Genomic DNA, 26,132 nt, shown 5'->3' with positions numbered 1-26,132 from the left:
CATGGGAATCGAATACATTTTCGCTTAAAATGAAACATGTAATGTTATTTAAGGAATGACTATTATTTTTCATGTCCATTCAAAATAACATAAAACATGTGGTGCAATGCTGGTTATTATTAAAGTGTGCACTACATTTTTTTAGGTTATTTTGAATAGAAGAAACGATATTACAGTCATTCCTTATCATTAAATTCCAGATTCCATTTTTTATAAACAAACAAAAAAACGTTGATGACGTAACGGCCACATGAAAAGATTATGTCTTTGAGCCAAACAAAAGTCTAAATCATATACATTGTAACGAGTTGACTGCATACGACGTCATGATATTTTATTACAATTAAGTTTATAAATATGCTCTTGGTTTGATATCTATCTTATAGTTTATAAAAACAATATGTACATTATTTATAACACAATCAAAATTTGTTTCTCATAGCAAAAAAAAATATATTTAAAAAATTAATTAGGATTACGGGTAAAGCTAAAAACAAATTATTATTCAAAACGCATGATGAAAATTCATTAAACTTCTTTGATTAATGTGCTTTTTAAAAACATTTTTTGAAATTACACATGGCAGTTAGTAGTCTACCTTAATTTTTAATCAACAACCATTTATACTGGCTAATTTTCTAAAAACAAAATTCACACAATTTTAATCAACAATTGCAAGATCTAAGGAAATCAAAATGAATTATAACTGTAAATAAAGATTAGCAATTGTTTTCTGTCAAACTTCAAAAAAATAGAAAATAACTTTATTTTTTTTCTATTGAATATTAATCAGAAATCATTTTCAAAATCTACGTGAATTGACTTTTTTTAAACAGAAATGACTGCTCTCTCTTTACCTGAAATATTAAATTATAAAAATGGCCAACTCATAAAAATAAATAGAGTATTTTGATGAAGTCTGTTTTTTGTAACAGTGCACAAATACAAATGTACGTATTGCCATTTATCCCCTACATATCCGTATTCCGCATAATGTTAGGAAATGATAAAAAGTCAATAATAACTTTCCAAAATGGCTGACAAGTGTAATGAAGGTCAAGGCAAGGTTAATATTTTAAAAACAAAGTTGATATCACAGTAGGAATGTTTGCCTGTACCACGTAACCTGTACCACGTGGCCTGTACTAACAACATCCACCCTTCTTGCCTGATTCTTCTAATCGGACATTTTCTTCTATGTCGTTGCCAGGTGACATCGTTGTGGCAACAATTTTGGCAGCTAGAAGTGAAAATACAAATATGTAAGTACTAAAAACATTGAGTAACAAAATTCTTTATAAACTTATGGTAAAGTTGATCTATGGGAAGATAACTACAAGGGATTTTGTTTTTGAAAGATCTATTTTATGCAGTGGTTCAAGCGACAAAGTCGTCAAATTGCATGTATTAATAAACAACTCTCGAGTTCGATGCGTTTCCGTCAAAAACTCTGGTTTTAATCATCATTCGAGCGTTTAGGGGCATCGTAACTTCCGTTCCAATGTTGATCGAGCTAGTGGTTGGAAAACTATAATACTATATTGCACGAATTATTCGGCAAATTAAATTCTCATAATTGACAATCAGCGCTGCTGTCATTAGGGAATTGTGGTTAGGTACTTACAAAACAAACATTATTTCTTATTGATTCTGCACAATAACGATCACTCAGACGCTTGATGAACGTTAATAGTGCAGGGATCCTGCCGGTAAATGACGTCATAAAAGCGCGCATAATTGACCAGTTTTTTCCCGGTGACGGATGAATTCAAAAGTGGTCTATTTGCTCATTATTACACAAAAAAATCATCAAGTTATATTTAATTGCTCTGAAGGTCACCTGGGAAACTAAATGAAAGATCAAATCACTTCTTTCCATTTGTATGTTTGGCACTGTACTCTTCAAAATACAGTGAAACCTGTTTAACCCGAACCTCATCGGGACTTACTAGGATTTGGTTCGGTTTTGGTCGATGTTCGGGTTCACAACGCACATAATTTGATATGACGGTGCTTACGAACATGTTTGGTTTATACAGGTTTTCGGTTTATACAGGATTCTGTTTAGTCAGGTTTCACTGTACTAATAGTTTCAACAGTAGTGGACACAGGAAAGAGCTCATGCGTCAGACAACCCCTTTTTAATAGTAAAACAATACAATTCATGTTTCTTTCGATTTACATGATTTTTATACCATAAAATCGTCCAAAATAATTTTCGCCTTGCTCCATTAAATTTTCTGCAATTCTGAATTCCCGAATTACGATGACCTCATAATAACAAGAGTCGACTGTATATCATTTTTGCCAACCCCATGTATCAAGTAATAAGTTCTAAGACCGTGAAGTGGTATAAATGATATAAATAACAATTTACCTAAATTAATAAACATATCCTCTACATTCAATCCAGTTTTGGCAGACGTCTCTGTGAACAATAAACCATGTTCTTCCGCGTGATCTTTTCCTTCCTGAAACAAAATAGTTCAAATAATAGTAAATGGAAATATATCAACATAATTTCATTCACAAAATAAATAAATAATATATTAGTATGTTATCTATGATAGATGCGCTGTAGCAAAGTGGAACGTAAATTCAGAAATTATTGCATGCAATTTATCATTGCGATTTTTAAAGAATGGACAAACATGCGAGATACATTATTGCCATTTTAGGTAAAGTTGAATACATGTTTATATATGTTGTGTAAGTTTGTACAAATAATAATTTGTACAGGATTTTTGTACAAGTTATAAGTTTTTTGATACACACCTTCTTGCACCAGGTGATAAAAGTTTATCTTCTAAAATGTATCGATTAAATGTCTTAATTTCAAATTTATATACTTCACCCTAACATTAAGTGCTATTCTCCTTGTCCTAAAACAGTGAATAAGGATACCTGAATGATTTAAGTTCTTACATTATTTTCTTCGTTATACCAAAATCATATACGTAAAAAGTCTGTTTGTGTTCATATAATGTGTTTGTATCAATGCTCAGTTTTAGACTGTACAATGAAGTTGTGGAAATATGACAGAAATATACAATACAAAAGACTGTGTGATTGCATCATCCATTTGTGTTAAGCGGTAAATAAAACGCTGACAACTTGTACAAAATATCTGTACAAATTATAATGTGTACAACATTACAACTTGTACACAACATATATGTATATGTGTATCAGATATATATCCCAATGTGATTTTTTTATTATTGGACTTGATACTTCCCCAGACGCATTTTTCGCCTTTTTAATTTAAGCATCATAATAATTTCTGAATTTACAGTACTTTCATGTCACATAGCAATTCCTTTCATCGTACTCATTTGTTAAAATATTGTTGAACTAGTCTTTATAGGATAAGTGAGCTATCATTTGACTTTTATAGGGGGACTAGGATGAAAATTTTTGTCCTGTATTATTTTTAGTTTTTATCTCTGTCCTGCCTTTTAATTTTTTACTCTAATTGGTCCAACCTTTGCTGTAAGTTTATCTGACTTATTTTACATAAATGGTCTCCCTGCTTGCCTTTTTTTTTTTTTTTTGCCAAGTTGCTCATTCTGCCTTTTTGTTTTACTCAAAACTCCTGCCCTGCCTTTTATTTTTAATTTCATCATAGCCCCCCTAAAAATCAAATGGTAACTCTTTATCCCACGTGTTGACTCAGTGGAAGTAAAGAAATATAGCTCCCTTCCTCCTTAATTATCTAACTGCCATTATTAAAACGTCCTGGCATCATTATACATGTGATTAGGGAGCTACCATTTGATTTTAATGGGGGGGGGGGGCTAGATGAAATTTGAAATAAATAGGCAGGACAGGAATTTTGAGTAAAAAAAAAAGGCAGGGTGAGACACTTGCAAAAAAAAAAGTCAGGATGACATTTAAGTTAAAAGAAAGTCAGGATAAACTATAAAAAAAAAGGCTGGACCGAATAGAGTGAAAAGTAAAAAGGCAGGACAGAGATTACAACTAAAAAATGCAGGACAAAATTTTTCATCCTAGCCCACCCCCCCCCCCCCCCTTATAAAAATCAAATGGTAGCTCCCTTACGGCAAAAGGAACTCCTAAAGTGCACATATTTTGTAACAGTCAACCAAATTAGAAGGATGCTTATGGTGTTGTTGAAACCAAAATGAGGTTAAAATTGATAAAATAAATGAAAGGCAAATACTACACTGGTGTCCTCACCCAATCTTGATAGTCTACTGTTGAGCAGTGAACCAGAATCCTAGGCTAGGCAGATACTAATATGTATATTATCGAGCCTGTTTTGTCAATGTATTACAAATTACTTAATAAATGAGCAAATTTTTCCTCCTATCTTAACTCGAAAACACTTTAGTAAAGGTCAGAGACCTCTTCTGTCTTTCGTAATATAACACAGGAGAGAAGGAGGTCGGAGGGGGTCCTGATCTCGAAATCCCGGACTTAAAAACATGAAATCACGAGGTCCCGAATTTAAAAAAAAATGAAAGAAGAATTCCCGGATCCAGAAAGGGTCAATCCCTAATCTTAAGCTTAAAAACAACCGATCCAGATATCCCAAAAAGGTCCTGCCCCCTCAGAAATATTTAAAAAAAAAAAAAAAAAAAAAAAAAAAAAAAATCAATGTTCTGTTAACACATTTCTACTGAACTTCAATTGACATTCTAATTTGTTGTAAGATACCCACCTCCCTACTAACGGTACGAGTTTCAGACACCATGTCAGCTTTATTTCCTGCTAAACAAATCACCATTTGTGAATTCGCTTGCTGAAGTAGTTCCTTAATCCATGCTTGTGCTCTGGTAAAAGATGACTGAAAATTGGTTAAAAAGATGTAATCATGTTGAATGTTTCAAAAGCAAAGCCTTTTATAGTTCGTTCTTATGTTGTACTGTTAAACCACTGTCCCAGGTTAGAGGGAGGGTTGGGATCCCGCTAACATGTTTAACCCCGCCACATTATTTATTTATGTGCCTGTCCCAAGTCAGGAGCCTGTTATTCAGTGGTTGTCCTTTGTTTATGTGTTACATATTTGTTTTTCGTTCATTTTTTTACATAAATAAGGCCGTTAGTTTTCTCGTTTGAATTGTTTTACATTGTCTTATCGGGACCTTTTAAAGCTGACTTTGCGGTATGGGCTTTGCTCATTGTTGAAGGCCGTACGGTGACCTATAGTTGTTAATGTCTGTGTCATTTTGGTCTTTTGTGGATAGTTGTCTCATTGGCAATCATACCACATCTTCTTTTTTATATTTATTATCAACAAAATAACAGGACAAATCAAAAGCAAAGACGCAGGCGTACGTACCATCAAAACATAAATTACAAGCAGTGAGAAAGTCGTAGGGAACAATGAAACATAGAACACATTAAAAGCAGATAATCGAACAGACAGTCGCACGGGTCAACAAAACAACAGGACATATCAAAAACAAAGACGCAGGCGTACAGAACATCAGCACATTAGGATAAATCACATGCAGTGCAAAATTCGAAGGGTACAAAAAAAAAAACAGTACAAAAGATGACTGAAAACTGATTAAACAAAAAATCAATCATGATTAGTTTTTGAACATAAAACTTTTTAAAAATGTCTTGTTGACTTTTGAGTTTTTTTCCAATTACACATCAAAAGAAAGAAATACTTCAAAAGTTGATAATCAAGATAATCCGTATGCCAGGCTTTAAAGAGTTTATTTGATTTTTTCTTGCTCCCTAGGTAATTTCATTTTTTTTTCCATCTTTTGAGCTCTGGTTTTTGTTTGTAAAATGTATATCAAGAAATGAACGGTATTTTTCGTTTAAAAAATTCTTCCGTGCTCTTTAAGTATGGAATACAAGGGTTCATTTATGACTCACCTTACTCGTGACGTCGTACACAATAATTGCTGCTGGTGCCCCTCTGTAATACATAGGAGCTAAGCTGTGATAACGTTCTTGTCCAGCAGTATCCCAGATGTCAAATTTTACACTTTGACCTCTCACGTTGACGGTCTTTGTTAAAAATGCAGCTGTAAAATCAAAGGATAGCATCTATTATACTGGTTTTCACGTTTGAATTGTTTTACATTTTTCATTTCGTGGCCTTTTATAGCTTGATATGTAAATGGATTTTGTTCATTGTTGAAGGCATTGCGGTGACCTGTATTTATAAGTTTATTTTTTTACCTCAGTTGATCTATAGTTGAGGGTTGTCTCATTTGTTATCATACCACATCGTTTTATTTTTTAAGTTAAATGCTTAAATGTTTGTCTCAACTTATTTTCAGATATTGTTTATTTAAATTGATTAACCTTCAGCGGCAAATATGTCAGGCATGTGCATGACGATCGTTCTAAAGAAGATTTGCATTTAGAATCGAAGTAAGCCGATCAGTTGCTGTACTTATTTTTCTCGTGTTTTACACTGTTATATCAGTCGTTTGAGGCTTTTATCTCGTGTTTTACGCTCTTATATAAGTCGCTGTACTTATTTTTCTCATTTTTTACACTCTAATATCAGTCGCTGTACTTATTTTTATCTGTTTTACGCTTTAATATCAGTCGCTGTACTTATTTTTTCATCATGGTTTTTTACACTCTAAAATCAGTCGCTCTACTTCTTTTATCATGTTTTTACACTCTAATATCAGTCGCTGTATTTTTTATCTGTTTTACGCTTTAATATCAGTCGCTGTACTTATTTTTTCATTATGGTTTTTTACACTCTAATATCAGTCGCTCTACTTCTTTTTATCATGTTTTTACACTCTAATATCAGTCGCTGAACTTCTTTTTATCGTGTTTTGCGCTCTAATATCAGTAGCTGTACTTCAGATTTTAAGCAGGAAAATCATCTGGACAAAATTTACATTCATTTGTTAGAATTTTACAATAGATTATACATAATACACAATGATATACTGACCACCAATAGTAGCTTCGCCGTTCTCGTTGAATTCTCCCCTCACATAACGAAGGGCTATACTCGATTTACCAACTCCGGATTCTCCAAGAAGCACCAATTTTATCTGCTTTGATTTTGATCCTCCTGCTGAAGGTTGTTTTGGCTGTGAACGTTGGGTCATGTTTTCTTAACATGGGGATCAAAGATCTTAATAAAAATAAAATATCATTGTATAATTATAAGCAGTATCGGATCCAAAAATATCTATAAGAGGTAGTCCACTGACTGCCTTAGAGGAGGCCCTCTCCAGTCGTGCGTCAGTCATTCCCTGAATAACCAACCAAATTTTTCACACAAAGGGGCGGACCCCCTGGGTCCAATAAATCCGCCCCTTGTAAAGGAGAGGCTAAAGATACAAATGCAAATGTTTGCACCTGTCCTAAGTCAGGTATCTGATGTACAGTAGTTGTCGTTTGTTTATGTAATTTATACGTGTTTCTCGTTTCTCGTTTTTTAAATAGATTAGACCGTTGGTTTTCCCGTTTGAATGGTTTTACACTAATTTTGAGGCCCTTTATAGCTTTTTGTTCGGTGGGAGCCAAGGCTCCGTGTTGAAGGCCGTACATTGACCTATAATGGTTAACTTTTATAAATTGTTATTTGGATGAAGAGTTGTCTCATTGGCACTCACACCACATCTTCCTATATCTATATAAAGAAATATTCAAATTCACAAGTCTGACATTAAATGACAATGACATGAAAAAAAAACAGAAAAACGATCAAACCACATACAGTTGTTAAAACACAACATCAAAAAGTAAAGACAGAGCAACACGAACCAAGGTCGCATGTGCTCCGGAAGGGTAATCAGATCATGTCGCGTGTTAAACGTTGGTTAAACCGGACAATACATGGTACACAAATGAGCAATCGACTATTTTGATTCGGGGGTTGCATAAATGCATAGAAATGGAAGAATGGGGAGAGACTGGTAAAATCACTACTCTCCCCCAAATTACTACTAAACAGAAGTACCAGACTGAACTTTACGTCAAAATGAACATCAAGAAACAAGAACAATCAGTTATGGCACAATTTCGCTGTGGTATTCTACCTTTACGCATTGAAACTGGGCGATTTATAAATGAGGCTCCTGATCAACGTTTTTGCACTTTCTGCGATGACGGATCTGTCGAAGATGAAAAACATTTGATTTTCTTGTTGTACTGTAAAGATTACCATAACTTAAGACATTTATTATTTAAATCAGTGAGCCTTGATAGTAATTTTATTGATAATAGAACATTTTCTAATTTAATGACACTTCATCAAAGACAAACTGCCAAATATTTAAATTCATTTGTTTGTAAAAGAAAGGAACTTCTTTATAAGTAACAATCACATTGCGTATTGGAAATTTGAACATTAGGTTTAAAGTGACTTATAGGTCCAACGGGCCGGGTGTAACTATTGTATTCTGATTATGTAATATTATCTATGCTACACATGTCACTATAACAAATGATATACTTACTTACTTACTTACTTACTTTGCATAGTAATGGCGGAATGGGGAGAGTGTCACATTAGGCATAATTCAAACCCAAATGAGTTATACTCACTTTTTAATTTGTTCTCAAATGAAGTTTTCATCCTTCATCCAGGTCGACCAAGTTTGAAAAATCTATCGATGACTTGTTTTTGTCCTGAATAGGCATGTAATATTTGTCACAGGCAATCACGCGTTCTATTATTCGTGGTCATCATCTGTATACCACTAAATAACATTTCCATGACAGGCAAATACAGAATGAGACGGGTTAAACTAGTTTGTTGTTGCCCCCCCCCCCCCACCCACACACATACACACCCCAAAAAAAAAAACCTAATTCAGTGGTGTAACAGTATAACATGTGAATTAACTTTCACAGAGTTGTCTCATTGACAATCATACCACATCATCTTTTTTATATATAAAAATCAGTTGAAAAGGGCTTAGCTCATCAGATCGATATAAATCAGTACGTCCTTTTCGAGTCAAAGTTGAGTTTATTCTTCACATAGTTCTTGTTTGGATCTGTGAATAACTGTAACTGTAGAAGTCAAATGTTTTAACGACCGGTAAGGCCAAATAAAAAAAAGATGCGTGTGTCATATTACCTTAACCTCCCTTTTTTATATATAAAAATAGCCTTCCCAAAAGTTTTCATTTTTCAATAAGCACTGTTAAAGTCACAAAGTCCCTCCCATAGACTTGATGTAATTAAAAAAGGTAAATTAAAAAAAATCCATACCGACCTACCTTATATTTTTAAAGATGTAATATATAGGAAACACATGTATTATAAATATAATGCACATGATGCACCAGGAAATAAAATTCGAAATGTATGTACCCTAATAGAGATTTCCGATAAAAAAAATAGTATAATGTTTTAGAATCCATATTATAACTCTGAAGATTTGTTTGACTTGTTGGTGGAATAAATATTTGTGATATTGAAAGGGACAATAAATTTGAAAGACTCAGCAAAAAAACTTGTTTGTAAGGACACTTTGCATAAATAATAAGCAGGATGACAATTTATGTTAAAAAAAGTAAGGACAAATATATTGAATAAACTGTTAGTAATTTTAAAAGAGATCAGCCAAGGACAATTTGACATACCTAGCTAGCCCATATATATTTATAAACATGTTTTTAAGTACCCTTATGTAATATAGTACTTTCATGAAGAGGGAAGGAAAATCCAGTTCGTCATCCTGATTGACCAATATCTGATCAAATCAAGGAGTTACAATGTTACCATTGTGTTACGAGTACTACGATCTGTATTACATCTAGTAGGGGGACATGTCAAAATACTATTGTCAAACTGACGTCTGTTATCTAAATATACCTACATTCATATACATACACATACCGTGCTAATGTGAATTTATTTACGGCTTCAGTTCTTCTGAATTGCTGATTGCATTTTATTTCTTTAAGTCCTTAAACATTTAGAGATATTGCTATTTAGTGAAGCATTTATATATAGTTTATTGCCACATTTTTGTTTTATATGTTATATATAACATAGCTCCCAACAGTAGGAAATTGTGGTATCCATCAAGCCTAGGGTTGTATAAAGCGTCAGTGTCGAGGAATTCCTTATTATAGTCTAAATTGAGCAATTGTGTGCATGTGTGCTCTGTATAGCTAGGTAGAATATACAAAGTGAACGTCCTCCCCCTTTTCGGTATTTAAACATTTTACTACGATTATTTATAAGTTTAAAATACACAACTTACCTGTAAAATATATCTATTTGCACGTATAGCTTCTGGTTATAAAAATGTCATTTTGTACATGGACATAAGTATAACATTACAAAGTACAATGCATATTATCGTCCGTTAATCAGTAAAACTTGTTGATGTATACACGCCCACTTTCTTAGTAGGTATCAGATGAAAAATAATATCAACAAAACTACTCTTTTGTAACGTTTTGTTATGAATGTAGCACACGAAAACACAATATAAGCCTTAATACAAATAATACAGTCCTAATCAACTTTTAGAAAGTTTATAAAGTTTAACATTTGTACGAGGAAAGTCACTAAATCCACTTCCGTGGTTGAGTGTTTACTGATAATACTATGTAATCAGAGGGGCTGTCTCAAAACACATAATAATTAGTTACTTCCTTTAGTACTTTGGAAATACGGAGAAGTGTCCATTCATTATTTTGTGTCACCTGGTGGTACAGAGAGAAGTGAACAATCATAGATTTATATAATTTGTCGTCTCATGTTGGAATGTATAGTGTACTCATGTTGGAATGTATAGTGTACATACAAGTTCCTGTTTTTAACTATTTTTTTAGTTTTATCCTATTCTAACCCTGTTACTATTATTTTTAAATTTTAACTAGTACATAAAATTTCAAATAACGCAATTTTAAAAATAGACAAAAAAATTTCAAGAAGAAGAAGAAGAAGAAGAAGAAGAAGAAGAAGAAGAAGAAGAAGAAGAAGAAGAAGAAAATGAGTTCAGTTTAACAAAATTTGTAGCATACTACAAATTTAAAATTTTGTCATACAAAATTATCTTTCAGTGGAAAAAGTTACTTCCGTCATGACAAAATTCATTTTTGTTACACAGACTTGACTTTTGTTACCTAATTTGAATATAGTTATCAAAGATACCAGGATTATAATTTAGTACGCCAGACGCGCGTTTCGTCTACATAAGACTCATCAGTGACGCTCAAATCAAAAATATTTATAAACCCAAACAAGTACAAAGTTGAAGAGCATTGAGGATCCAAAATTCCAAAAAGTTGTGCCAAATACGGCTAAGGTAATCTATGCCTGGGATAAGAAAATTCTTAGTTTTTCAAAAAGTTCAAAGTTTTGTATACAGGAAATTTATAAAAAAAAATGACCACATTATTGATACTCATGTCAACACCGAAGTGTTGACTACTGGGCTGGTGATACCCTCGGGGACGAAACGTCCACCAGCAGAAAATTGGGCAACAAAAGTCAATTTTGTATGCAAATTAGTTTAGTTTGGATTCTGTGAACTAATGTGCATACAAAATTTACTTTTGTGAGACAAAATTGACTTTAGTGAGACAAAATTGACTTTTGTGAGACAAAATTGACAAAATTCAATTTTGTCAATTTTGTGACGACAAAATCAAAATTCAATTTTGTCGACTAAATTGACAAAAGTCAATTTTGTCGTCACAAAAGTCAATTTTGTGAATTTTGTCTCACAAAAGTCAATTTTATTTCACAAAAGTCAATTTTGTGAATTTTGTCTCACAAAAGTCAATTTTATTTCACAAAAGTCAATTTTGTCTCACAAAAGTCAATTTTGTCTCACAAAAGTCAATTTTGTCTCACAAAAGTCAATTTTGTCTCACAAAAGTCAATTTTGTCACACAAAATTGAATCTTGTCTCACACAATTGACTTTTGTGTTTTAATTTCCATATCAGGTAACAAAAGTCAATTTTGTATGCAAATAAGTTTATATTTGCATAACTTTTGACAAAATTGACTTTTGTCATGACAAAAATGAATTTTGTCATGACAAAACCGAATTTTGTCTACAAAAATGAATTTTGTCATCACAAAATTGAAGTTCTCATAAAACAAGTCTGTATCACATAGTTTTGTAAGACAAAAATGATTTTGTTATGACAGAATTGAATTTTGTACAAAACCACAAGAGTCCCATTCGGCGCCCCGTAGTTAATGGGTATATATGCATGATTAAATAAAATAAAATATGTGTTGGCATTTTAATTGAATATGTATTTCATGTATATGGCAAATAGAACACGAATAAAAACCAACAAAAAAATACTCTTTTTCAACAATCAAATAAAAGATCAAACATTATACATGTATATCGCAGATGCGGATTTAACCCCCTATCCTTTTTTTTTTGATAGAGCTATGCATGTGTATGCACAATTTATAGACAATATAAAAGATATATACCTACTTTTGCTTCTACATCCCAATAATTATAACATAAATCAATTACTAATAAGTACATCACACTATTTTTTTTATATTAAAGCTGTTCTTTAAAACAATTTTCGAACTTTTCTTTTCTCTTGTTTATGTCGCGGTTCCACTCATGATATATTATCATTTATAGTAGGTGGTATTACGTTTTCTTATCTGTGCTTCCGTCCGTCTGTCTTTAAAACAATTTTCGAACTTTTCTTTTCTCTTGTTTATGTCGCGGTTCCACTCATGATATATTATCATTTATAGTAGGTGGTATTACGTTTTCTTATCTGTGCTTCCGTCCGTCTGTCTATCCATCCAAAATCAGGTTTAGGTGTTGGTGTACGGCTGGTTATAGTTTTCGTATAAGATGGCTAACCATGATGGCGTCATCGTCACTGTGGTCACTTCAACTTGAAGTTTATCGAACATTGATCCTGATTCGAATAAATTTAGAAAAGAACAGTTTACCTCGTAATCGTTTTTTGTGGTTATAATACTTGTTTATATCATAAAAATAAGATGTGTTATGATTGTCAACCTTTTTTTCTCTCTATAAAATGTTTTTTGAGTCTCCCGAATTTAATTTAATTTAATAGTTGCCATATTTGATTAGAAAACGTATTCATTACTGGCATATTTCAAAGAAAAAAATTAAAATACTCTGAAAATTAAAACGTATCTCCCTCATACAATATTGATGCTATCATTTTCTGAAGTTATATTATATAAAGATTTCTATCATAAAACATAGTATTATTTTAAACAATGGTGATCAGTTTTATAGTCAGATGAGGGACAATGCCACGAGAGAACCGCTGGCATTCGGAAAGGAAATTGAAGGAATGAAGAAACCATATACAGTGTAAAATAATGGGTTGAACAAAGGAAGATTGGCAAAATGAATTAAAAAAGTATATTGTAATATATCAGACAATCCAGCAACATTTTATAATTAACTTTGCACGACTTAAGAATAGTAAAATCAATACCTAAAACATGTAAGTGTTGAGTGAGATTCATAGTAACCAGAAGTTATCGCGATCACGAGTTGTAATACAAAAGTAGATGTAGTATCATATGAATGCCTATAAGACTATCTATCAGTGCTGAATTGAAGTGGGAGTAGGCCAATTATAGGCCCCAATACACCCTTTAACAATGAGAAAATCCCATGACATATAGTCTGCTATTAAAGTCCCCAATTTAATTAGAATATAGACCTCTGATTTCGTTATCCTCAAAAGACTGATCAAATCAGAGGACTATATTTTAATTAGATTGTAAAAGTCCCCGTCATGAATAATGTAAAACAATTCAATCGAGAAAATTGACGGTCTAATTTAGAGGCAAATGACGAAAAACAAATATGACAGATAATGAACCAACGACAATAAATGTACTACAGGATCCTACTCAACATAAATAATAGACCATATATCATATGGAGAAACCATTGATTTTTGTCAAAGAATGACGGGAGTTAATTATCATTCATGTTGGTCCAATGCACATTGACGGGAGAACCATTGATGTTAGTTCCAGAATGACAGGAGAACCCATTGATGTTATTCAAAAATCGCGAGAGAAACCACATTGATGTCAGTCCTAGATTGACGGTAGAACCCATTGGTGTAAGTCAACAAGAATGACTGGAGAACCCATTGATGTTAGTCGGGAATGACTGGAGAACCCATTGATGTTAGTCAAGAATGACTGGAGAACCAATTGATGTTAGTCAAGATTGACTGGAGAACCCATTGATGTTAGTCAGGAATGACTGGAGAACCAATTGATGTTAGTCAGGAATGACTGGAGAACCAATTGATGTTAGTCAGGAATGACTGGAGAACCAATTGATGTTAGTCAGGAATGACTGGAGAACCCATTGATGTTAGTCATGAATGACTGGAGAACCAATTGATGTTAGTCAGGAATGACTCGAGAACCAATTGATGTTAGTCAAGATTGACGGGAGAACCCATTGATGTTAGTTCAGAATGACAAGAGAACCCATTAATGTTAGTCAAGAACCACAAGAGCAACCACATTGATGGTAGTCCCATAATTATGAAAGAAACCATGCACATTTATGTTAGTTCCAGAATGACGAGAGAAACCGCATTGATGTTTGTCCAAGAATGACATATTTTTTAGTCTGATAATTCTATTCAAAATGATACTTTCTGTGCTCGGGATTGCACTCAAGTATCAAATTTCAAAGGTCCAAAGTTTCGTTTCAGGGGAAATTGTTATGTTACGTTTCCTTTATCACAAGCCCTGTTTTGAATTGTTTTATATATTCTTATAGATTATGCATATGCACTTGTAATAACCGTAATATAATTGTTATTTGATTTTTTTATTGTTTTGTCAACTATCTTTTCACTAAGGACATTTCACATCCTAAATTGGATAGCAATGTTATGTATTTAAACATTCTTTATCATTAAAAAGGATTATACAGGAACAAAGAACTATTGTGAACAAACAGAAAACTAAATCGTATTCTAATTTTCAAAATGAAATATTGATAGATGACTCTTTAAAAAAAAAAAAAAAATGTTTTGGTTTGTTTTTTAATATAAAAACCTCACCTCATTTTATCAAAATAAAAAAGATAAATGCGCAGCTACATTAAGGACGCAATTTTGTAAAAATGACGAAAAAAGTGGGGGGGGGGGCGTGGGGGTGGAAACGGAATTATCAGCCTTGGCTTAATGTGAAATATTTAGTAGTCGTACATGAGCATTAACGACGGGCGGTCTGATTTCTCATCACTGAACAAATACATAACGTCAATAGTCTACCCTAAAATTAGACACACTCATTTTCGTGTTATGTGACAAAATCAATAGCTTTATAAATCGTAGGCGAAGAAAGGTTCGCGATGTGTCCAAACATCGTTACTGAAAATTAGCATATTCAACAGTTACTGTTTATATAAATAAGAAGGTGTCGAGAAAACTCTACGTCCAAGTCACAATGCATGTAAAGTTAAAAATTAAATACTTGAACACTTATACATACTTTGAGCACCGTAAATTATCACTGTACATCTAGCAATAGCGCAACTCACTGAATGGACTGTCAAATATAACATTCTGCAACTAGCATCATTTTGGTTCTGTAGTTTTTTGGGTGTATTTTTTTTCTTCGTAAGGTACATGGTACTCAATTGTTTATTGTGTAAAAATATGTTGTTCTTCGTTACCTTTTTTCAACTATACCCCGTAAACGTTATTAGAACCAACTATTCAACCTTCAAATGGAACAGCAAAGTACTTTGGAATCAAAAGAAACATCAGTAAAATTGAGAATGGAAATGGGGAATGTGTAAAAGAGACAACAACCCGACCATAGAACAGACAACAGCAGAAGGTCACCAATAGGTCTTCAATGCACCGAGAACTCCCGCACCCGGAGGCGTCCTTAATTCAACTGGCCCCTAAACAAATATCTATACTAGTTCAGTGATAATGGACGTCATACTAAACTCCTAATTATACACAAGAAACTAAAATTAAAAATCACACAAGACTAACAAAGGCCATCAGTGTTTATATGAGGGGCAGCATATCAACGGTCAGACATTGAGGTTTGTTTGGGGATGTTCACATGACAAATATATGATGTATAGTGCAATGTGAACTATATTTATCATACAATGAAAAAAAAACATTATATTGACTTATTTATTTTTTATTTTTATAAAATATGAACATCGAAAACATGATGACTCAGAACATAATAAAATAAAATACACATTTATATAAAATCAATTGACTATATTAGCTTCAGATCCACATTATTTGATCAGGCCAGTCACTTATTTTGTACTTTTCTAAATTGACTAGTGTATTATTTAAATAGCAATATGGATGCAGACCCGTTTTCTTTAATATTTGAACAATGAAGCTACCCGATGGTTTCGATTTGTGATATTTAAAGTTTATTAGAACTCCTCTAACTTTTGTTTTCTTGAAAAACAAATGTGCTCCAGACAACACAATGTTTTCGTATCCATTCACATCAATGCTGACGAACACGTTGCTGGCTGACATGTTTGGAAGCATGTCAATCATATTGTCCATCATAAAAGGAACTCTACCCTCTAAACGCCAGTTTGATCCAGATTTTTGCGACCACGTGATATCTTCAGTATCTACGTAATTTCCGGAGTGGTTTCCATTGGTTTGATATGCCCACGTGACCGCCTTATGACTTATGCCTACGACTCCATGAATTATGACAACGTTTTTCTGCAAACTTAAATTTACTACAGAAGAACACAAGAGATTAAGATTCTCCTTATCTGCGTCAATAGCTACAACTTTTTTCCCCATCATAGCAGATAAAATAGAAATCGAACCTACATGTGCTCCAATATCGATGACGTAATCAATATCGGTGAACACGTCTAGAAATGCTTTAACCAGCTTTGCGGACGGAACGTCTTTTAAATTATTCGAATGGTACAATATTTCAGATATCTGATCCATTTTCGGAATATGAACAAACATATTTAAGTCGAAGTCGGTGTCATGCAAAGTTGTAATTTGCGCAGCAGATATTTTTGAAAAGTTGCATACTCCTCTGTGTTGCCAACCGTCATCATAAATAAAAGATTTTGGCATGACTCGATAAGGTTTCATATTGAGGTAGAACATGGGAAGTGAAAGCAGTAACACACACACTAATGTAAATTTAACCCATCTTAAGAAGTGCCGTGCTATCCAGGCTTTTCTTTTAACGTTCATTTCATAGCAACACTTATAGTTGAAGAACACCTGAAAAAAAGGAAAATAAAATACTGATATGAATTACTTTATCTTATTTCTATAACAGATAGTCTTTATGACAACCTAAATAGTATACAATTTCATTTTCACACTTTTTATGTTGGGTTCTTTTAAAGCAATCTAATTAAAAACCGATCTCTCATCGCTCCTGTTTCTGATATGTCGCGTGGGAGATCTAACGAAACCCGCTTTGAGGTCACATGTGAGTGACCTCGTAGGTGTGTCTTTTTCGACCAATGAAATTGAGTCTTCTACGATCTTGGAAGTTTAACGTAAGGCAAAGGGATGTAACTCATTTTATTTACGACGAAATCGTCAGTCATAATAATTCATAAACTTTTTTGATTGGCTTATTAATAGGTCGTCAACTCATTTGCATATCTTTATAAATTCATGACTTTTAGTTCACTCACATGGGACCTCAAAGCCGGTTTCGTTAGATCTCCCACGCGACATATCAGAAACAGGAGCGATGAGAGATCGGTTTTTAATTAGATTGCTTTTAAAGGGGACTATACGATATGAGGTTTTTTTTTATTGTTGAAGATACGGTGGCCTTCATTGGAACTCTGGTGTCGCATTGGCACTCATACGACATCTCCTTATATACTTTCTTATAAATAAAACCTGCATATTTACAACGCGCAAGTTTAATGGAGTTTCCTTTGGTCAAAATGTCTTTTGGTTTTTACATTTTTCTATCAGTTTTTCCGTCTATCGGAACATGCAGTTATTTATAGTTTATTTTAAGCCAGAAGCAATACATCTTATACCATAAATATATACATAGATCCAAGAAGTTGTGGTATGAGTGCCAATGAGACAACTCTCCATCCAAGTCACAATTTGTAAAAGAAAAACCATTATAGATCAAAGTACGGTCTTCAACACAGAGCATTGGCTCACACCGAAAACAGCAATCTATAAAGGGCCCCAAAAATTACTAGTGTAAAATCATTCAAACGGGAAAACCAACGGTCTAATCTATATAAAAAACGAGAAACACTTATGAACCACTTCATCAAACGACAACTAACTTAACATAACTTAAGGTACCTGACTTGGGACAGGTGCAAACAAATGCAGCGGGTTTAAACGTTTTAATAGGTACCAACCTTCTACCTTACCCGAAACAATAGTGTAACAACACAACATAGAAATTTCATAACGGAACATTTTAAATACATGCTGAAGAATGGCATTCATTTTTGATGTGAATGTATAAAACACATCAACGCCTAGTCGGAAAAGGGACGTTGAAATCCGAAATATCGTGTAGGAAGAGTTTTAAATTATCTGCATGTTACAGCAGATTTCATTGAGTATGTAGCTAAAGTTAAATATCTTTTATTAGCTTGCTTGCTAGATGAACCATGAAGTCATTGTTAGGTAAGGTATACTACCCTTCTTTCGAAGTAGCCTAGTCCTTCAGACAGATAGATTGGTTATCTGTTGGCTAGTCTACTCTTAAAGGAGGGTAGTTTACCTAACCTTACAATGACTTAAAACGATTCAGCTTAAAGAAGCAAGCTAACCAAAGATATTACCGTTAGCTACATCATGTACATACTCATTGGAATCGGCTGTAAAACATAATAGCAAACTACTTGTCCCTTTCCAACATACAAGTGTCCAATAACTTCTAGTTTTTCTCGTCTCGAATAATTATGAAGCATTACGGAAACTGGTCCTAAGTTTTAATATTTTAAATACTAAGTTTCGTATTCCTATCTTTATTAATCAATTAACTAAAGATTAAAACAGCATGCAATTGTTCAAATGGTATAATTACACTATGACCATCTATAACCATGAACTGGACAAGAAAATGGGTGACCCGTATTTAGCTTCCTGTCTTTAGATTAGGTAAAATTATTTCCGTCTTATTCTTAATTTAATTAATCTTTTAAACATTTAATACTGGTAGATAACTAAATAATTTTAGTCCAAACTATGACGCCTCAAAAATTAAAGATACGTTCTTCATAAAGTCATTTTGTCAATGCTATTTCAATTATGGGGTCTAATTAGATGTTTGATTTTAAACACGTGTAAGAATTTAGTTTCAATTTCGAGGTCAGTATGTGAGTACGTACATTGAAACAAAAAAAAATGTATTTTATTGTAATCAAAACCTCAAACTAGAATTCGAAAGTACACATGCGCATTTTGTAATGTATGTGATTGAATCATATGCAGTTGTGTACATGTCTGCACATTTGTAAAGAATGGTCATAAATTTTAAGTGAATGTGTACTTACCGTTTGACAAGTCGTACTATTTCACCCTTGGCGATAAGACAATGTTTATCGTTTTCTTTATCTGTCAACATTTAAAATGTCGATCTGAGATTAATAGGAAATGTTAAAATACCTCTACAGGAAACCTAAAAAGATCGATCGAAAAACTTTACTTCATTCGTTTATGAATTTTAAAAATTATCTGCCCTTTGTATATATTTTCAAAAGTGCATAATTCAAGACCGTAAGATTATTTCAAGCACAGAATGCATATGAATAGTATACACCAATGAAGATTTCGTCGATTTGTTAAAGTATTTAACAAAAATATTGAAAATTAGCAGCTTTGATTTTAGTTTCGTCTTCTATATTAATTTCGTTTTTATAAAAAATATATATAAAAGATAAAAAAGATAAACTAAACTAGAAGGTTTAAATTTGTCATGTATATTATACATGTATATATGCTGCACAAACTAGCAATGTTCCTCAAGGCTTTTTTATTAAGTGTCTTTTTCTCTTTAAACTTATGGACTAGATAAACGTAAAGTTTGAGATTTATAGCGCCAAATAGATTTGACCCCAACACGTTTTATCGTTAACATTTGTTGTAAATTGTTTTTGTCTTGGTTTAAATTTTATTCGCCTTGTTCTATCGTTTGATGTGTTCTAATTAAAAATGTTTAAAATGTGCGCAGAATCTTGCCGGAAGTGACTGTATGACATTTGTGGACTGTCGTTGTTCAGAGTATACAAAGACCACGGAAATATATTTTTTTCAAACCTTTCTATTACCAGTGGCGGATCCAGAAATTTTCATAAGTGGGGGCCCACTGACTGACCTAAGAGAGGGCCCGCTCCAGTCACGCTTCAGTGATTCCCTATATAAGCAACCAAATTTTTTCCCAAAAAGGGGGGGGGCCGGGCCCCCTGTCCCCCCCCCCCCTAAATCCGCCTCCGATTACTGTATACACAACTACTTTTACGTAGGTACTATTTCTGTACTAAACATATGTAGTACTGGAAATTTACTTTTAATATTTAGTACTATTTCTTTACTTTAAAATTATTGTAATATTTAGGTACTTGATTTGTACTAAATATTTTGGTACAACAATAAAACAATATTCCATTTTTGAAAATCAATATTTTAAGAGATTTGAAATAGAAAATCTTTCAAAATGCTGAAAATATAACGGTAGTAACCAAAAATCTGTATTACCTAAATTTCAAGTACAAATTTGCTAATAATTTGGCATGAAAGTTTGATTTATTGAAAGGGACTCATAGTTTTAAATATGGTATATTAGTATATATTTGGTACAAATAAGTGATATATATCGAAAAATCTGAGATTTATGATAATAAGGGGGAGGGACTATATGGGGCTCATACAGGATCCTGTCCTCAAGCACCTGTGGATTTGACTAGATGCCGATTTAACCAGGTGCCGATTTGACTTGTACATTTCAAATCCTCTGCGCTCGTTTGCGGTATTTTCTTGAGAAAACCTGTTTTCCGTCATCAAACAGAAGTAGAAACTGCTTAAAAATGATTCTAGAATGCTTCATGATTGTTAAAATAAGTTTAATTCACTTAAAAAACAATTTTGAAACTTGCGATGTTTAAACAGGAAGTTTAAAAAGCACGTGTAAAAGAAGAAATTAACCGGTGAGAGTCGGAATCCGTACATGATAGATATCACTATAATACGACTTTGAAAGTAAAACAGTTCCATCCTTGTGTAAAACAGTCTTTATTATACCTATCACATTAATGTTTGAAGGGTTTTAAGCTTACACAAACCATATAAGTCGGTATGAAACACCAAAACGGAATGAACAATAACCGATTACGTTTTGTAGTTTATAAATTCTAAGCTGGTTTACGGTTGTCTTTTTTACTATGATTGAATCGTTTCAATCTAGCAGATACCAGTTTATAGCATTGAAAAGAAACGAGAAAGGAGTATGTTCGATAAGGTCCTAAAATGGCCCCCTTTTTTAGCGTAAATTTCAAATTCGGATTTGTTTAACAATATCACAATAAATTTTAGCTAATACATTGACTAGATAGGATATAAGCCATTTTATTGAAAATTTCACGTTTCTGCGTTTCATTATGACGTCACAAGTTGATTCTTCCGGTTCCGGCGAAGACAGCAAAAGGGTTTTTTTTGGTGCCCCTAATTTTTTTTTTTAAATCTGAATCAATCCTGCATAAATTTGGTGTCCCTATTAACATTTTCTCCATGAAAGCTTCAACACAACATTGACACATCTTTTTAACTAACATTTCATTCAGAAAAAAACATAATGAGTAAAACAGCAACTCCAAAGACAGGCACCACGCCGACCTCAATTAACAACAAATCTTGTGCCCAATGTGAAGAAACATTTAAGAAAAATCAAAAATGTATGAACTGTAATATATGCCGATATTGGTTCTGCATAGAGTGTAGCCACGTTTCAGCAAAATTATATGAGTTACTGAAAACCGAGTCGACCCCTAATTTGCCATTTAACTGTGATGGATGTGTCCGCGTATTACCAAAATTAAATGAGTTAGGGTTACACATTGAGAGACAAAGGGTACTTTTTGAAGAACTTGATACTAAATTGAAAGTAGTTGAATCCAGCATGGATGTTAAAATTGACCAAAGAGTTGAAAGAGCCTTTGAGTCGTTTAGGGACAGAGAAGAAAGAAAATGTAACTTAATAATTCACAATGTCCCAGAACCAGATTGTAGTACTGATAATAAGAAAAGAGATGATGAAATTTCATTAAAAGATATATTGCACACTGTTCAGAGTGATGAAGTTGAAATTAAATCATTTATAAGATTGGGTAAACCAAATGAGAGTAAACCAAGACTGATGAAAGTAACTGTTGGCTCCGTTGTAAATAAGCATAAAGTTCTAGGGAACTCTAAATTGTTAAGAAGGAAAAACAGTGATGGGTATACTGTACATAAATGGAACAATATTTATATTACCCCTGACTTGACAAAAGAGGAGAGAGATATTAACACTGAGCTTAGAAAAGAGCTAGAGAGGAAGAAAAAAGCAACAAACAATGCAAACTTGGTAATTTTCCGGGGGAAAATCATTGAAAGAAAAGACATTTCTGGTCAGTCTAGTATGACAAATACAGCTAGTAGTGTTGAAAGTGGCGGTTTAGGTCAGACTGCCAATTTTCGACCGTAGACTTGCTATAGAAAAGATCAAACAACATGTAAATACGTTAATTCCAGTTGGTTTTTGTTACAGTTCAAATGTTACAGTTAATTTTTTTAATAACTTTGATAATGCAGAAAATGACAATGCAAGTACATCAAATGTTGATTCAGCAAGTGAATCTGATGATATATGCGAAAAGGGTGGTGAAATAAGATACAGTACATCTGAGAGTGCTAAAGATAGTACGCAAGATAATGCATTTTTTAATAATTTTGATAATGCAGAAAATGACAATGCAAGTGAATCTGATTATATAAGCAATGATGGTAGTGTGATAAGTGATAGTACTTCCGAAAGTACAGAAAATAACAGGCAAAATAATATTGATGATTTAGATCGAAATATTAACCCTTTAATTGTAAACAAAGTAAAGTGTATGTACACCAATGCTGATCAATTACGTAATAAAATTGATGAACTTGAAGCACAAATACAGGTCGTGAAACCAGATTTTATTTTTATAACAGAAGTTTTGCCAAAAACAAATATTGATATAGATTGCATTTCTCCATTATTTAACATTGAAGGCTATATAGCTTATCCGAGTAAAAATACAGGACGGGGAGTTATTATTTATGCAAAAAGTAATTTCTGTGTCTCACCAAATGAATATATGAATTCGCTTTATGATGATGCCTCATGGTGTAATTGGGTAAAAGACAATAAGACTGTATTGATAGGCTCAATATACAGAAGCCCATCAAATCAAAACTCATGTTTAAATATTATTGGACTTTTGAATGAAGCAGCTCGATTGTATAACAATATTTTAATAACGGGAGACTTTAATATGCGTGATATTGATTGGAACTTTTGGACTACGCCTCACTCTGAGGACCATTACGAACATACTTTTATTGAAGCTTTACGCGACAATTTTCTATATCAACATATAGATAAACCTACAAGATTTAGGGAAAATCAGATGTGTAGAACTCTAGATTTAGTTATTACAAAAGATGAAAGCAATATTGACAATATTAATATTGATGCTCCACTGGGACTTAGTGATCATGCTACCATTACATTTGACTTTTTGTACTCTTTCAATGAATATGAAACTGGTAAATCGAAATATAAATATTCAAAATGTGACTTCGAAAAATTTTCTGAAGACTTTAGCAATTTTGATTGGGATAGTTCTTTTGAAGATAAAGACATAAGCGAGATGTGGAAAATATTTTATGAAAAATATAAAAAAATGTGTCGAAACGTATATACCGAAAACTAATCCTAAACCGGGTTGTCAACCTAAACCATTATGGCTAACATTTGATTGTCTGAGCAATATAAAACGCAAACAAAAGGCCTGGTCAAGATACTTGGCTACTAGACGAGCAGTAGATTTTGATTTTTATAAAGTTGCTAGAAACAGGGCAAATGAGAACGTTCGAAAAGCAAAAAAGGAATATGAGAAGTTAGTGGCATCAAAAGCTAAAACTGAGCCAAAACATTTTTGGACATATGTCAAAAGTAAAGTGAAATCAAAATCAGCAGTATCAAACCTCATGAAACCAAATGGGAACTTAACTACTTCCGACAAGGAAAAAGCGACTGTATTAAATGACTTTTTTGCCAGTGTATTTACTGCTGAAAATCCAAATAATATACCTAATATTGAAGAGAGAAATTTTGAATCATCTTTAGACCACTTTGTGATCAATCAAGATACAGTTGAAAAATATCTACTTTTATTAAATGGAAGCAAGTCTATGGGTCCAGATAATATTCATCCGTTAATAGTAAAGAGTATGGCAAATACATTTTCAAAACCTTTGACTTTGATATTTCAAAAGTCCATTGACACTGGAAAAATTCCAAAAGAATGGAAAGATGCTAGAGTTACCCCACTTTTTAAGAATAAAGGTAGTAAACTGGATGCGGGAAATTACAGACCGGTCAGTCTAACTTCAATTGTTTGTAAAACTTTGGAAAAGGTTATACGGAAGGAAATGATTGATCATTTAATAACCAATAATTTGTTATCAGACTCACAGTTTGGTTTTCGCTCTGGAAGATCATGTATATTACAATTACTTGATGTCATGGAAGACTGGTCATTATATATGGATAATAATATATCCTGGGACACATTATATCTCGATTTTGCCAAAGCTTTCGATAAAGTGCCACATAAAAGATTACTAAAGAAACTGTATTCATACGGTATTCGTGGATCTATATTAGAATGGATAACTGACTTTTTAACTGGACGTCGACAACAAGTTGCGGTGAAAGGGGAAAAATCTGAATGGCAAAATGTAATTAGTGGCGTGCCCCAAGGCAGTGTACTTGGACCTGTTCTTTTCATTATATTCATAAATGATTTACCAGATGTTGTGGAGTCTATAGTAAAAAATTTCGCAGACGATACTAAAATTTATGCACCTACTTCTAAATCTGATGTCTTACAGAATGATCTAGATGCCCTCTACGATTGGTCCAAGTTATGGGACATGAAATTTAATGTGAACAAATGTAAACAAATCCATTATGGAAGAAATAATCCTGAAAATGTTTATACCATGAACAATATTGATATCATTAAAGATGAACAAGAAAAGGATCTTGGAATTATTTTTCAAAATGATCTTAAATTTTCTCAACATATATCAAGTAAAATAAATAAAGCCAATAGTATACTTGGGCTAATTAACCGAACTTTTATCTTTAAAGATCAATATACATTTTTAAGACTATACGTTGCGTTGGTACGACCACACGTGGAATATGGAAATACAATATGGTATCCGCATTTAAAGAAAGATATTAATGCTGTAGAAAAAGTGCAGATGAGAGCAACTAAATTAATTCCTGATATACGACATTTAAGCTATGAAGCCAGATTAAAAGTACTTAAACTACCTTCCCTAACTCACAGAAGGCGAAGAGGTGATATGATACAAGCTTTCAAAATATTAAAAGGATTCGAAGATATATCTTATGAAAGATTTTTTACTGTCATCAGTACAAATACCCGTGGGCATAATTGGAAATTAGCAAAACCTAGATGTAACACTTCTTTTCGATTAAGACATTTCTCACAACGAATTATTAATGATTGGAATAACCTACCAGTTGAAGTTATTTCATCAAAAACTGTGGAAGCCTTTAAAATTAGTATAGACCGTCATTGGGAGTCAGTCATGTATCAGTTAAGAAATTGATGAGGACACAAATAATTTTCTATATAACTTTTTAATTGTGTGAAATATTGCACCAAATCATGCAGGATTGATGATTGTATCAGTTTTGAAAGTGTACCAAAATAGGGTGGGCTAAAAAGGATAGGATCCTTCCATATGAGCCCCACAACGATCTTACAGGTATCTTACAGGTAAGTTGTACTCATATTGATTTTTCACGAAAAAATCAATGAAAATGGGTAAATTTCCATAGATTATTGGACAGGTAACATAGAGCGCATACGTCGACAACAAAGATCTTTTA

The 26,132-nt window shown here is 32.9% G+C and overlaps 2 protein-coding genes and 1 long non-coding RNA gene across 3 annotated transcripts; 1 reads left to right on the top strand and 2 right to left on the bottom strand.

Moving 5' to 3' along the window:
• Positions 1-317: 317 nt before the first annotated feature.
• LOC139503559 (ras-related protein Rab5-like) lies at positions 318-10,559 on the bottom strand. Its single transcript, XM_071293360.1, has 6 exons — positions 10,181-10,559; positions 6,905-7,090; positions 5,857-6,008; positions 4,685-4,810; positions 2,378-2,471; positions 318-1,240 (listed from the first exon to the last, which is right to left on the bottom strand). The coding sequence occupies exons 2-6, from the start codon at positions 7,062-7,064 to the stop codon at positions 1,146-1,148; spliced, it is 627 nt and encodes a 208-aa protein (XP_071149461.1). The 5' UTR covers positions 7,065-7,090; positions 10,181-10,559; the 3' UTR covers positions 318-1,145.
• Positions 10,560-16,095: 5,536 nt separating this feature from the next.
• Positions 16,096-19,616, bottom strand: LOC139503203 (uncharacterized). The gene is made up of 2 exons (XR_011659061.1): positions 19,465-19,616; positions 16,096-17,191 (listed from the first exon to the last, which is right to left on the bottom strand). It is a non-coding gene; the product is annotated as an uncharacterized lncRNA (long non-coding RNA).
• A 2,142-nt stretch (positions 19,617-21,758) lies between these two features.
• On the top strand, positions 21,759-25,849 carry LOC139504347 (uncharacterized). The gene is made up of 3 exons (XM_071294420.1): positions 21,759-22,623; positions 22,757-23,746; positions 24,045-25,849. Exons 1-3 carry the CDS (start codon positions 21,759-21,761, stop codon positions 25,847-25,849), a joined length of 3,660 nt encoding a protein of 1,219 aa, XP_071150521.1.
• Positions 25,850-26,132: the final 283 nt, after the last annotated feature.

Source organism: Mytilus edulis, chromosome 14, assembly GCF_963676685.1.
Source record: "Mytilus edulis chromosome 14, xbMytEdul2.2, whole genome shotgun sequence".
NCBI lineage: Eukaryota > Metazoa > Mollusca > Bivalvia > Mytilida > Mytilidae > Mytilus > Mytilus edulis.
The sequence above is the reverse complement of the archived record's forward strand: the minus strand, read 5'-3'. Positions and strand labels throughout refer to the sequence as shown.

Coding starts and splice junctions, on each gene's coding strand:
- LOC139503559 (XM_071293360.1), bottom strand. CDS start 7,064: ATGACCCAACGTTCACAGCCAAAACAACCTTCAGCAGGAGGATCAAAA. Junction 6,009..6,904: donor CGGCGAAGCTACTATTGGTG/GTCAGTATATCA, acceptor TTGATTTTACAG/CTGCATTTTTAACAAAGACC. Junction 2,472..4,684: donor CTCGTACCGTTAGTAGGGAG/GTGGGTATCTTA, acceptor ATTTTGTTTCAG/GAAGGAAAAGATCACGCGGA.
- LOC139504347 (XM_071294420.1), top strand. CDS start 21,759: ATGAGTAAAACAGCAACTCCAAAGACAGGCACCACGCCGACCTCAATT. Junction 22,624..22,756: donor TGTTGAAAGTGGCGGTTTAG/GTCAGACTGCCA, acceptor TTGATAATGCAG/AAAATGACAATGCAAGTACA. Junction 23,747..24,044: donor TTTCAATGAATATGAAACTG/GTAAATCGAAAT, acceptor ATTTTTATAAAG/TTGCTAGAAACAGGGCAAAT.